Source organism: Anguilla anguilla, chromosome 18 (assembly GCF_013347855.1).
Source record: "Anguilla anguilla isolate fAngAng1 chromosome 18, fAngAng1.pri, whole genome shotgun sequence".
Classification (NCBI taxonomy): Eukaryota; Metazoa; Chordata; class Actinopteri; order Anguilliformes; family Anguillidae; genus Anguilla; species Anguilla anguilla.
This window is the reverse complement of record NC_049218.1, coordinates 13,724,903-13,738,453: the sequence shown is the minus strand read 5'-3', so window position 1 is coordinate 13,738,453 and position 13,551 is coordinate 13,724,903. Positions and strand designations below refer to the sequence as shown.

General features: G+C 53.2%; 1 protein-coding gene across 1 annotated transcript in view; it reads right to left on the bottom strand.

Annotated features, from left to right (window-relative positions):
* The window catches only part of lrpprc (leucine-rich pentatricopeptide repeat containing), a 47,711-nt gene that overhangs the window by 4,834 nt on the left and 29,326 nt on the right, over nt 1-13,551 (bottom strand). The window contains exons 25-34 of the mRNA XM_035401040.1: nt 12,205-12,311; nt 8,621-8,689; nt 8,339-8,429; nt 7,558-7,700; nt 6,110-6,257; nt 5,339-5,465; nt 2,368-2,456; nt 1,844-2,048; nt 604-749; nt 366-481 (exon numbers count right to left, since the gene is read on the bottom strand). Coding sequence (XP_035256931.1) covers nt 366-481; nt 604-749; nt 1,844-2,048; nt 2,368-2,456; nt 5,339-5,465; nt 6,110-6,257; nt 7,558-7,700; nt 8,339-8,429; nt 8,621-8,689; nt 12,205-12,311 — 1,241 coding nt within the window. The remainder of the gene's footprint in view (nt 1-365; nt 482-603; nt 750-1,843; nt 2,049-2,367; nt 2,457-5,338; nt 5,466-6,109; nt 6,258-7,557; nt 7,701-8,338; nt 8,430-8,620; nt 8,690-12,204; nt 12,312-13,551) is intronic.

The following is a 13,551-nucleotide window of genomic DNA, read 5'->3' as shown; positions in this document are numbered from 1 at the left end:
CGCCCAGGGACCCGGGGGAATCCCCCCCCATCCCGCCCTAACTCCCCTCCTATTCTCAGGCCGTTCCCAAATGGCTCGATCAGGCCCGCTGATACACACCATCTGCCAGGCAGTAGAAACTTTTCCCTAGTTTAAGGTTTTAATTTTTAAATAAATAAAGCAGTGAACAGTTCTGCATTTGCTCAAAACATATGAAAAGATAACTCTGGAACTTGCAGGATCTGTTGAGAGTTTCAAATACAAACTAAGACTGAAAGTGTCAACCCCTGCATTAGGGTTAACTGTTGAAATTAAGCCGAAGTCGTTTCTCAGGGGTCTGAAGAGTGGAAGTACGGTGGCAGGCCTGTTCGGCAGGCAGCCATTACCTGCAGCAGGAACTTGGCCTCGTCCGTCCGCCCAGAATCCACGTACTCCAGGAAGAGGTCGGAGGCCGGTCTGTAGCAGGAGAAGTGATTGGCCAGTCTCTCCGCCATCGCGCTCACTGCAGGGACAGACAGACAGACGGACAGCGGAGGGCCCTGTCACTGAAAACCCTGGCAGCGCGTAAATTCCCACAATGCATCAGGGCCAGTCAGGCGGGTAAATGGCGGCGAGGGGGCTCACGTCTGTCGAGCGCGTCCTGGTTGTTCTCCGTTAGCAGCCTGCGGAAGACGTAAGAGATGCTGGTGATCTGGGGACTCTCCTCGTTGGGCTCACCGCCTGAGGTGTAGAGGGATTCCAAACCCTCCACAGCAGCCTCGATGTTCCCCCTGAGGGACGGAGGGACGGAGGGAGGGAGGGAGGGATAGAGAGACAGAGAGAGTTAAAACCTGAAACATGGGCTGTGCAAGTGCAACGGTCTCACAGAACAGATGGTTGCAGGTTCAAATCCCAGCCGAGGCCCAGGCTTCGTCCTCCTTGTGCAAGGAAACTTTACCTCAGCTGCTCCCGCGCTCTGCCCGCCCACTGCACACACGCGAGCTGCAAATGTGCAAGCGCAGCAAGCCCCCCCCCCCCCCAACTCCCCCCAACTCCCCCCCCCCCCCCCCTCAACTCCCCCCCCCCTCAACTCCCCCCCCACCCCCCCACCCCCCAGGCACAAAAATAAAACAATGGCACCGCTTCCCCGAGGAACGCGAGGAGAAGGAAAACAAAGCGGGGGAGGAGGCGGCGCGTTAAAGTTTGACGGGGCGCGCTAATGGCGGGAGGCGGGCTAATGCGCGCGGTGTCGGCCCGGGCCGGGCGCGGAGACGTCGGGGGGCGGACAGCGGAAGCGAAGGGCGTCGCGCGGCCGAACCCCGACCCGGGCGGCGGCCTAAGCGGCGGTGACACGGGCAGCGCGCCGCGGCTGAGCGGAGCTGACTGCTAAAGAGGCCAGGCGGCCCGGCCCCGGCCCTGCCGCCGCATTAGAGCGGCCCGCCCTGAATTATTCAGACCGCGCGGTCGCGCCGATCACTCCGCATTACGCCCCTTAAATATTCATGCGCCCGCTGGGGGGGGGGGGACACTCTGCCCGTATGGAGATTAGTTTCTGTCAGCAGGGGCTGCGTGCGACGTCAGCTTGCTCTAGCGCTAGCCCGAGATTCTGTCCGGTACAGTCACACTGAAGCACAGCGCACACGCCCGAACCAAACCAGCAGTGTGGAGCAGTGGTCAGAGCAGCGGTCAGAGCAGCAGTGTGGAGCAGTGGTCAGAGGAGCAGTGTGGAGCAGTGGTCAGAGCAGCAGTGGTCAGAGCAGCAGGGTGGAGCAGGGGTCAGGATGGCAGAACAAGTGACTGAGTACAATCGCATCAAATGATTCGCACTGAAAAGAAAGTAAAAACACCCAAGGGTTAAAATGGAGAAGACCCCACCCTGACCCACCTCTTGATGTGTGCTAAGGCCAAGTTGTTGACAAACAGCATTCTGGACAGGTTGAGGGAGGAGCACATGGCCTTTATCGCACTCTCCACTTCCTGTATGCCCTCCGCGTCGCCGGCGGCACCCAGGCCCTGCACCAGCCGGGTCATTGACAGCTGGGTGGGCACCTGGCCTGCCTGCAGAGTCTCCATGAGGGTGGCCTGGGCATCTGGGAGGAGCAGACAAACTTAACACCTGCACTTACACCAGGACTGCTGCCTTATCAGACAAACGTAATGCATGATGCAACCAGCCAAAAGTGATTCACGTTCAAGAAAGAGGAGAAAGAGAGGCACTACTGTACTGTACTACTGTAGCCAGCTGTGCCAATCCAGGGAAAAACTCTGATTTTTCCCCCCAAATATTTGCTTTTGCCAATGAGGTTCTCACCATAAGCTCACTGGCAAGAGTGTTTGATATCTTTTCTAGCAAGGTGTGGGTTAACGCTGGAAAGCTAGCCTGTGAGCTGTGGAGGGCTCGGACCGTACCTTTGACCTGACCGCTCTTCACCTGCGTGATGATCATCAGGCTGTGGGCCAATTCACTCAAGTGGAAACTGCTGATCCTGGAGACCGCGCTACGGGGAGAGAGAAAGAGAATATTATCATCATTATCATTATCCAAGCACCATAGTTGTGTAGGCACCTATTGTATTTATTAGTTTTTCACTATTATTATTATTATATTTCCGCCATGGTTGTCTATGGCAGCCCCTAGGATCGCTTGTTGGATTTTTCTGAAATTTGGCACTCTGATAGAGGACACTCCAAAGTATCACATCACCAAATTTGGGGTCAGTACACTAATCCCTCTAGTGCCACCAACAGGCCAAAGTTGGACTTAAACTTTAGGCTGTAACTTTTGAACGGTTTGGCATAGAGCCATGATTCATTTTGAAGACGTGGACCGGATTGCCACACACACGCTAGAGAGTGACGAAACATGGACTGAATGCTCTCGTACTTTGGGTGATACAATCGCCAAACACGTGTCACCCCCCAGCAGCTACTGGCTACAGTCAGGCATTTCCTGCCAATAAAGCATTTTTACTTTGAATCTGAAGAGGAGAAGGGAAGAATGAGAGAGACAGAGAGAAAGAGGAACGGAGAGGAAGGCCAGAAAAAAGAGAGGGGGAGAGGGAGGAGAGAAAGAGCCATTAAAGGAGAGATAACTGACATCTACCAGCTCAGGTAATGAAAGGCTTGAGCTGTGGGGTGAGATCCAACAGAGTGAAAAAGAGAGAGAGAGAGAGTATGATCACTGGATTAAAATGATTAAAGAATGTACAGAGGGATGAGACAAAGGGAGAGCGGCAGAGGAAAGAAGATACAGTAGAGAGGAGAAAGAGATGTTGGAAGCACTACGCTTCCTGTTAAACCAGGTCTTGGAGGGATTTTTAAAAATCATTAATCATGATTCTGATCAGACTACACAGGAACAGAGACATGCTTAAGGTCAAAGGATGGGAAGAGGATTTCACTATGTTTACAGGCCTCTCTCTCTCTCTCTCAACACACAAACACACACTAATAGCACATTCCTGGACTAGGTTAAAGTAAAGGAAAAAATGAAGAAAGAGCCGGAAGAGAGGTAAAGAATAATAAAGGAGAGGTAGAAAGGAGAAAGGGAGGCAGCTGCTGCAAAATGAACAGAGCACCTGAAGGAGGGATAGAGGGATGACAGCTGGAAGGAGACGAGTGCAGACGCCGTGAGCTGTGACAGGACAGTCGTGAGTCCGAACAGGAGAAACTAGTACAGGAGTGACCTTCGACCTCCAGTTTCCCCTCCCACTCCCCTGTCCTTTCGACAAGAGCGGGAAAAAAAGATTTCCCAGATTTCCTCTTATTTTTCCGTTTCTGAGGCCCTAAACCTCAATCAGACTTTGGCTCCCGCGCGCCGCCTGGGCTAATGCCGTCTCCGGGGGGATTAATCTGGCTGCCCAATTGAGCGTCGGCGGCCGCTCCTTATCCTTATCGCCGCGGTGACCATCCAGCCGCCGCTCCGGCAGATTGCCGTGGAAACCGGGGTCAGAATTATTCTTATCAATCCCAAGAAAATCCCGCCGCCCGCCCCGGCCCAAGTGCCCCCCCCCCCCCCCCCCCCCCGCGTTCCGAAAGGCTTCAGCGTGGACCGCTTGTCCCCCCCCCCCCCGACTGGCCTGCTGCTACCCCCAATCCTCTTAATCTCCCGTAAGCACCCTATTGCTCAGTTCTGATGCGCTCCACACCCATCTGCCAAATGGCTCTCTAAGTCAGCAGTTTGGATGTGAGACTGTGTATTACACACACTTGGGGAATTATTGTTGTTGCGCTTGAATCTTGGTCCCCTCGTGTGATTAAAACAACCCTCCCCCCCCCCCCCCCCCCCCCCCCCACCCAAATAGAGAAAGGAGAAGAATGGCAGGGGTATGCACTGCGTTAGTGATTCAATCTGTGACATCTGCACACAGAACACCTTCAGTGAGAGTGTGTGTGTGTGTGTGTGTGTGTGTGTGTGTGTGTGGGGGAGGGGGTTAATTATGGTCATAGTGCCTTCCGTGTTGCCATGTAATCTTGGTTGCATCATATTCTACAATGGTCCGACAGGACAGCCTTAAATCCACTGGTGCTTTTGAGAGTGCTGGATGAAAGCGCGGGTTCGAATGCGGCCAGGAAGAGAAAACAAAACTGCAAAAAAAACCGGCACGCCACTAATCAGCACAAGATGGTCGCTCTTTCCAGTTCAGCCAGAACCTCAGAAAGCGGACTTTAAACGGGGTGACTCAGATGGCGGAAAGCCGCCGAGCCTTTCGACGGCCGCCGCTTCGGAAGCGCTGGAGCGCGTTCCCGCGGTGACAGCCGGATGAGCCTCCTCCGCCCGCGGCGAACCCTCACAGGAGGCGCCAGACAAGTTCTTAACTCCTCGAATCTGCGTTAGCGGAATTATCCATTGTCAGGATGATTACAGGCCGCGCGGTAATTCTCCTTCTGATCGCGGCTCGGAGTGAATCACAGATCTCCCAGACTTTCTCCGAAGACAGTCGGGAAGAGTTAAGGAGAAAGAAAAGGGGGGAAGGAGAAACAAGAGGAAGAGGGGAAGAAGAAAATGATACAGATAGAAACCAAGTTTTGAAAAACATACCAAAATCTATTGGAAAAAACCTTTTTTCACCTGCAGGACAATGAGTAGCCATCCAACACTAACTTGTAATAAATTACTATTATAAGAAAACCCTCATATAACAAGCATCTCGATATGCAGTATTTTTGAAGCTAATGAACAATAACTATTTTTACAATTACCATGCTTAACTCGATAGCTGGTGGCTTGACCACTGGTTTAAATGCATTTAGTTTCATTGCTTGTTTTACATTGTATACTACGCTTTGGTAGTACTTACAGATTCATTTCTGTGGAAGAAAAGAGAAAAGAAATGGAGGGAGGGGGAGAAAGAGAGAGGAAGAGCGAGAGCTTGCTCACATGTCTCGGACTATCATGGCGTCCTTCAGGTTGCCCTCTGCGAGCAAGGCTTTGATCAGGCTGTCGTAGGAGGCGGAGCCCAAAGCAAAGTTCTTCTTCTCAGCCTCCTTCAGCACCGTGTAGGCCTCTGGGGGGGGGGGGGGGGGGAGGGGAGGGGGAGGCACAGTGTGAACAGAGAGGTAACTGAGCTAACCTCCACACAATATGCACCGAGTAACCTCGAAAAGACTGACGGTCATCAACATTTTAAACAGCACTGAGAACTTTCAGTTCCAGTGAAAAGCACCACTACAGCGTAGAGGAGCTACCGGGCCTATGGGGCGCGCAGGGCAGTGGCCGCAGATAAAGATGGCCGACCGCAAGTGCTCTGTTTAAATGTTACCACTTCCATTCTCCTTCTGTCAGGTTCTGGCCAACAATAACAAAGGGGAAAGCAAACAGAAGAGGGATGACGGCACAAACGTTGGCAGATTTCACCAAAAACCCGGCCAGCTCGAAAACCAGAGCTGCACTCAACTGCGCGCAAAACGGACGAGTACTGCCGCGGGCAGCGGGCAGCGGCGCTCGTGTGGAGAAGCGGGCCTATCGATTCACTCCGCACGATTTCCCTGCCATAACGCACCGGATAAACTATCACCGGTGGCTACTCCAAAATGAAAGGGCTGTTAAAATCACAGGTGAGAAGGATGGGGGGGGGGGGGGGGGGGGATTGTCCAGGGGGCAGGCCCATAATGCCTCACGGCACCCTCCAGACGCGCCGCCAGTGCCCACCTTTGGGTTTGCTCTTCTTGCAGAGGGTCAGGAGACGCTGCTGGTATTCAGAGGCCGTTTCCACGGAGACCGCAGGACTGGCTGGAGTCCTGACTTTGGGCTCCTGGGAGGGTTTCTGAAGGGCTGCAGCAGCCTCCTCGTACCACACCTGCACAAGAGCACACACAGGGTGAGCCCTCAAACACACACACACACACACACACACACACACACACACATACACACACACACACGCATACACATACACACACACACACACACACACACACACGCATACACATACACACACACACACACACACACACACACACACACACACACACACACACACACACACACACACACACACACACACAGGGTGAGCCCTCAAACACACACACACACACACACGTGCACACACACACGCATACACATACACACACACACACACGCACACACGCATACACATACACACACACACACGTGCGCACACACACACACACACAGGGTGAGCCCTCAAACACACACACACATGCGCGCACACACACACACACACACACACAAAAACACATATTAAGTGTATGCTTTATGAGCCCCCCAGTGTGCCCACCCCAGGCAGTGCTGTGCACCCACAGAGTGGAGCGGAGGCCCACTGCTCAGTCACCCACACTGCCACCGGGGGCGGGGCTAAGCTGGGAGCGGGCGGGGCAAAAAGCCTGCCTGGACCCAGGGCAGCTCAAGGTCATGGGGGTCGTTGCCTGGGGAAACACTCTCCACATTGGCTCCCCATCTCAGCGCGGGCGTCGGGTACAGCCCAAACGGACAAGCGAGCCTCGGAGAAGGGTTCCGGTTCACCCACGCGCAGGATGAGAGCGCTGAAGCACAAAGGCTCATGGGTATTTCGTGACATTGTCTAACTCCCTCCCTCTGTCTGTCCAGGCTGTCAGTGGCTGGGTGTGTGAAGACCACACACATACGGTGGCATTTAAAGGTTGTAAATTAGTTGGGCTTTGGGACCGCCTGTTAATTCCTGCTAAACATCTGGATTTATCCTGCGATCATCCCAAAACCCAATATTCCCTTTTCATGTAGGAAAAAAGGGGGCGGGGGGGGGGGGGGGGGGTATTTAAAGGCTGGCAGAGGCCCAGCTGAAACGGCAGTGGATCACACTGGCACACGAACCCACGGAGGGAACAGAGAGGCTGCCATAGCAACAGCAGGGATAATAACAGTGCTGATATTCTGTTTGTGTGCCAGCATACCAGGGGGCTCCATAGTGCTTACTGCACACCATAGCACAGCACACCTCTCACGCACACACTCAAACACACACGCACGCGCACACACACACACTCACTCACTCAAAAACACACGCTCGCACTCTCAAAAACATATACAAACACTCAAAATTACCCAACACACACACACACACAGTAAAATCTAGGTTGCGAGGGAAGTGGTGATTTTACCTCAGGCACCTCGAAGGGCACCTCCTGGCCGTTGTTCCTGAGGATGCTGGCCAGCAGGAGCAGGGTCCTCTCGCGGGGGATCACGTTCTCCTCCTGCATCTTGGTCCAGGTGGCCTCGGCCTTGCGCCAGTCGTTGTTCTCGCCTGAAACCGGCGCGATAAAAAGATTACCGCCACGGACAGAGAGGATGTAGACACGGTCTTACTATCAGCAGGACCATGTGACTGAATAAGGAATCACCATTCATACAGCCTTCCCACAGCGCCATTACAGAACTTCAATCACATTCCCTTCAGTGTTACTGTAGTCTCTCTCCACTGAAGACCCTTACATAAAATCTTTTCATTTACCCACAAGATAAAAATGGATACTCGCTAACTACTCATTTACAAACATAATACAGGACGAGTTTCCTTTAGTCCACTCCATATTTAAACACAGAGGATGGGGTGGGGGATGGAGGCACAAAGCCAGCCTCACACAGAGAGAGAGAGCAATCAGGACGGGAGACCAGAGATCAGATGGGCGAGCAGACCCTCTGAATTAAGGCCCGTTAGAGAGCTAGCGACAGCCGCGCTTTTTTCACAGAGTTTAGCGAAATTGGAAAATGGCGAACATCGGCCCGAGAGCAGATCTCAATCGGAGATCCATTCCAGATGTCCGCGCTTCTCCTCGCTGGCCCTATTTTTCGGCCACTGTCCGCCGTTCGACCTGATTGGGCGCGGGGGCGAAGGGCGAGCCCCTGATTGGATGAGAGAGGGTGGGGTTGAGGGAGACTCACTGCACATGCGGAGAACGTAGTGGTACATGTCGTCTCTGTCACACTCAAACAGCTTCTCCGTCATCTCCACAAGGTTCTCCAGAGCCTCCATCTGAAGGCAGAGAGAGCAGGCAGCTTTAGTGTGTGTGTGTGTGTGCCTGTGTGCGTGTGTGTGTGTGGGTCTGTGTGTGTGTGTGTGTGTGTGCGTGTGTGTGTGTGTGTGTATGCCTGTGGGTCTGTGTGTGTGTGTGTGTGTGTGTGTGTGTGTGTGTGTGTGTGTATATGCGTATGTGTATCACACACCTGGTTGTTTAAAATGCACTTCTCTGCAAACCACTGCAGGCGTCCGGGCCGGGCACTCAGGCCGGGGGTCTGTGGAGACCAGAGGAACACACAACGGGTAAGCAATAACCAATAATCTACCAGGACTGTGTGTGTCTGGGGAAAAGACACACAAAAAAACATCTCAGTGACAGGTCTGGCACCAATGGGACAGCCACCCACTCTTAGAGTCGTACCATTAAGGGGGCTGTAGAGAATCAGTGAAACTTTTCCCTGCCTAATCTCCCTCTCTCTCTCTCTCTCACACACACACACACACACACACACACATTCCTGTGCACGCACACACACACACACACAGAGCTAGCATAAGCAGGATCCCACTGCGCTCTTCCCTCAGTGACAGGCTGACAGGTTACAGGGTTAAAAGGTAAGTGGGGCATCAGCAGTGATCTGAAGATCCCACCCAGGCGGGAGTCAGAGCGCTCAGTCAGACCGGCCTCAGACTCCCACTGCGTTAATCTGTCTACTGGCAGGGACTCTTATGATCCATATCCTTCAGACTGAGTCATAACCCCCCCACCCTACCCCCTAGCCCCTAGCCCCTACCCCCCTACCCCCTACCCCCCACCCCCCCACCCCACCCCACCCTGTCCCCCACCCCCCCACTCCACCCCACCCTGTCCCACACTACAAGATCCGCGATGTGCAATCCCTCTAAGACTCATAAAAAGGCGACCGGGGCATTATGGTCTTATGTAACCCTCATGACGGGCAAATTAATATTTGTTCTGGTTTCCATCACGTCTAATCTGCTTCGAAAAAAGATCAAGTGCAAGTTGTAACCACTTCCCCAATCTCCCGTGGCACCCACCCGTTTAAGCCCCCCAGGACAAATCTGCCCCGGGCATAAATCCGTGGCGCTGAGCCGCCGCCCCAGCGGGCTGCAGCGGGACAGGGGCTCAGGCCCACTCTCATTTTCACACACAGCAGCCCCCAATCCTCAAAAGGACATCTAGGTCAGATCACTAAGACAATCTCCTTCCTGCTTGTGAAGGGCTTACAGTCACACGCCTGGGACCGAGGAGAACGGACACAGGTGTCATAACAGCCTCATCTCACACGCCGTGTGCGTGCGTGCGTGCATGCTCGTGCACACACACACACGCAGGCACACGCACGCAGGCACACACACGCAGGCACACACACGCAGGCACACACACGCAGGCACACGCACGCAGACACACGCACGCGGCCCTGCACAAACACGCGTGTAGACACACTCACACTAAGGAGGAAAAGCTGTACATTTTTGCACACGCGTGACAAACATACAGAAATCTATAATGAGTCACAGCGCAATAACATGCAAAGAGCCAGTAATGCATGCTAGGAAGAGCAGTGTTTGTTGGGAGAATAATGCATGCTGGGAAGAGTAATGTTTGTTGGGAGAAAAGAATACAATGTTTTTTTTGTCTTGGGCCTGGATAACAGGATATCACTGGTTTTAATTACCCCCCTAATTAGACACTGGAGTGTCAAAACACGGAGATGAATGCAGTGTGCGGTGAGAGCAATTTCACCCCTGGAGTCAAACCTGATGTGCCCCTCAAACCCCCTCCTGCATGCCCCTGAACGAGGGGCCAATTTAAATAATCTTTTCAGTTAAATCGTTTTTTTCCCCCACGTAGTTATCTGTGTATTTTGGTGAATATCAGACAACAAACAGGAAGTGGCCCCCGGGGGGGGTGAGGATGGGGGTGGAACACAGGGTCATGTGAGTGTTTTGGGATGCAGGCCCTGCAGCAACCTGGCCACCCTGGGGCTGGTGCACCTGCTGACCACAACAAAACACAAACAAAACACAAGCAAAACACAGGCAAAACTGCAGGTTTGTGTGGGTGGTGAACACAAGACCTGGCGACCATATCTCAAACAGAGGCAGCTGCAGATTAGAATTTTTTATCAATTTGGTCAGAACTCAGAATACAGAACCAATAAGCCCACACACTGAACACAGGCCTCTGTGCAGCTTCACAATTACAGATATATACCGGTAAACCCCAGAAAATAATCTATGAAACATAATATGCTGGAGAACGAGCGTCCTGGCGTAAAGCAAAGAGGTGTGGCAGAGGCCCCACATCTACAAGTACAAGAACAGCCTGAAAGTCCGAATTTAAGAGGGCGTCTCCGATCCCAAAAAGAGAGGTTCAGAGCGCCAGCCTCGTCCTGAAGCGGCCATGAGAGCTTATCTTGTAAAGCAGAACCCCGCAGCCCCACAGACGGAATCTCTCTGATCCAGGCCATATTAAAAGGAGGAAATCATCGCCTGTTACATATCGACTGACATTCGCTGGGCTCCAGATCCCGACTCACGAACATCATCTTACCCCCCCCCCCCCCCCCCCCCCCCCCCCCCCCCCCCCCCCCCCCCCCCCAGCACCCCCCCCAGCACCCCCCCCAGCGCCGGGGCAGTCATCTGATGAGTTTTTATAATAACGAGCCTGAGATTACGAGCGCCAGCAATAACAATAATAACAAAAAACAATAATCATACTGTAATATGGATAATAAGCGGAAAGTAATCTGGAGACGGCAGCCGTGTAATCCCGGAGATGCATCTGTCCTGTGACCTGCCACCCCACCGACCCCCGGCAACCCCCCCATCCCACAGCCCCAAGCGCCAGTCACGCTCCATTCAGAGAACTGCGTCGGGGGAAAAACTATGCGCATCAGATATACTGCTGAACACGGCAACAGAATGCGCAGTTTACACAGATGGTGGTGAGAAGGAAACTGGATGCTTATGCACGTGCGTATACTGTGTGTGTGTGAGCGTGCCATCAGCTGTCGACTGGAATAAAACAGATCATGTGAGATGGACAAGGGAGGCAAAGAGATCCAGGGAAGCATTAGACTCTACTTCAGCTGCTCTTCTGCATAACCACACCTCCCCCAAACTCCAGGTGACCAGCTACCTATGGCCATTAGCTTAGTAGCTTAATGCCAGTTCACATTGGGGGGGGTATGACAAAACTCCGTTCCATCCACAGAGCCCCCGCAAACCCAGTCAAACAATCTGAGCACACCTGCTGAAATCTGCAGTTTCGTCTCCTTTCTGTGCCAACACCACAACACACACATTCCGGGGACAGATTTGAAAGGGGGGTCTGTATATACTGGAATGCACCCCACCCCCCTTCCCCTGAAAAAGGGCCATTCTGCCATGTTAATATGCAAATACACCCCCCCCCCCCCACACCCCCGCCCAAGCAGCTTAACTCTGTCGCGCTGCACGCTGAGGGAAGCCTGGCTCCATCTATTAATTATAAATGTGCGGCATAAAGACGGCTCTTTTCAAAACTGCCGGCCAAGTCCAAAGCCCTGAGCCGCATGCCCCCCCCCCCGCCGCCCCGAGCCCCCCCACCCGCCCCCCGCCCCCGCCCCGCCACCTCCATTCCCACTGGCTCGGCCTATTGTGTGTCAGGAATTGCATTAGTTGAGATTTAGCCTAAATCTAATTTGAAAGTGGAAATTATGACGGCGATCTAATTAAGGGCTTAAATGGCTGTGTGCTCTGGGCACAATGGCCCGGGACCCACCTCGATGATTTTGCGGGCCTCCCTGTACTTCCCCGTCTGCAGGAAGGCGAAGAAGAGGTCATACAGCATCGTCCTCTCACCCCACTCCGTGCTCACCACGTCCATCGCTGCGACCGGGGAGAGAGAGAGGGAGAGAGAGAGGGGGGGAGAGAGAGAGAGAGAGAGAGAGGGAGAGAGAGAGGGGGGGAGAGAGAGAGAGAGAGAAAGAGAGAGAGGCAGAGAGAGAGAGAGGGAGAGAGAGAGGGGGGGAGAGAGAGAGAGAGAGAAAGAGAGAGAGGCAGAGAGAGAGAGAGGGAGAGAGAGAGGGGGGGAGAGAGAGAGAGAGAGAAAGAGAGAGAGGCAGAGAGAGAGGGACAGAGAGAGAGAGAGAGACTGTCAGCAACAAACACATAGCATGCGCGCACGCACACACACACACACACACTTCTCTATTTTCTCACTGCTCTTTTGAACAGGTTTTCTGCACTCTTGTTCCCCCATTTGAATAGCCAAGCTGACAGGCATTCACCAGCGTGAAACTTCTTTAAAAACAGTCTCTTAATTAAAATGCTGGGCAGCACATTTTCTGAATCAAATCTGCGAGTGTCAGGCGGGGAGGAGGTCGCGGGGGTCAGCGGAGCGATCCCTTCCCCGCCGCGTCCCCGTCACCTCCACCGCCAGCCTGACAGCACGCTCGTCACATCTACAAGTTAAGAGCAGCAGCAGAGCGCGCTCGCAATACCGCAGCGTGTGTGTGTGTGTGTGTGAGAGAGAGAGACAATACCAGAGTGTGTGTGTGTGAGAGAGAGAGAATACCAGAGTGTGTGTGTGAGTGTGTGTGTGTGTGTGAGAGAGAGAGACAATACCAGAGTGTGTGTGTGTGTGTGTATGTGTGAGAGAGACAATACCAGAGTGTGTGTGTGTAAGTGTGTGTGAGAGAGACAATACCAGAGTGTGTGAGTGTGTGAGTGTGTGTGTGTGTGTGTGTGTGTGTGAGAGTGTATGTGTGTGTGTGTGTGTGTGTGAGTGAGAGAGAGACAATACCAGAGTGTGTGTGTGTGTGTGAGAGAGAGACAATACCAGAGTGTGTGTGTGTGTGTGTGTGTGAGAGAGAGACAATACCAGAATGTGTGTGTGTGTGTGAGTGTGTGTGAGACAGAGACAATACCAGAGTGTGTGTGTGTGTGTGTGTGTGCACATGTGTGGGTATGCATGTTAGAAAGAGAGAAAATACCAGTGTGTGTGTGTGCGTGTGTGTGAGAGAGAGAGAGAGAGAGAATACCAGAGTGAAAGACCAAACACTACATGTGATTGGCCAATAGGTGAGTACTCCACTGCAGCCCACGGAGGCCAGTGAAGGCGTGTTGA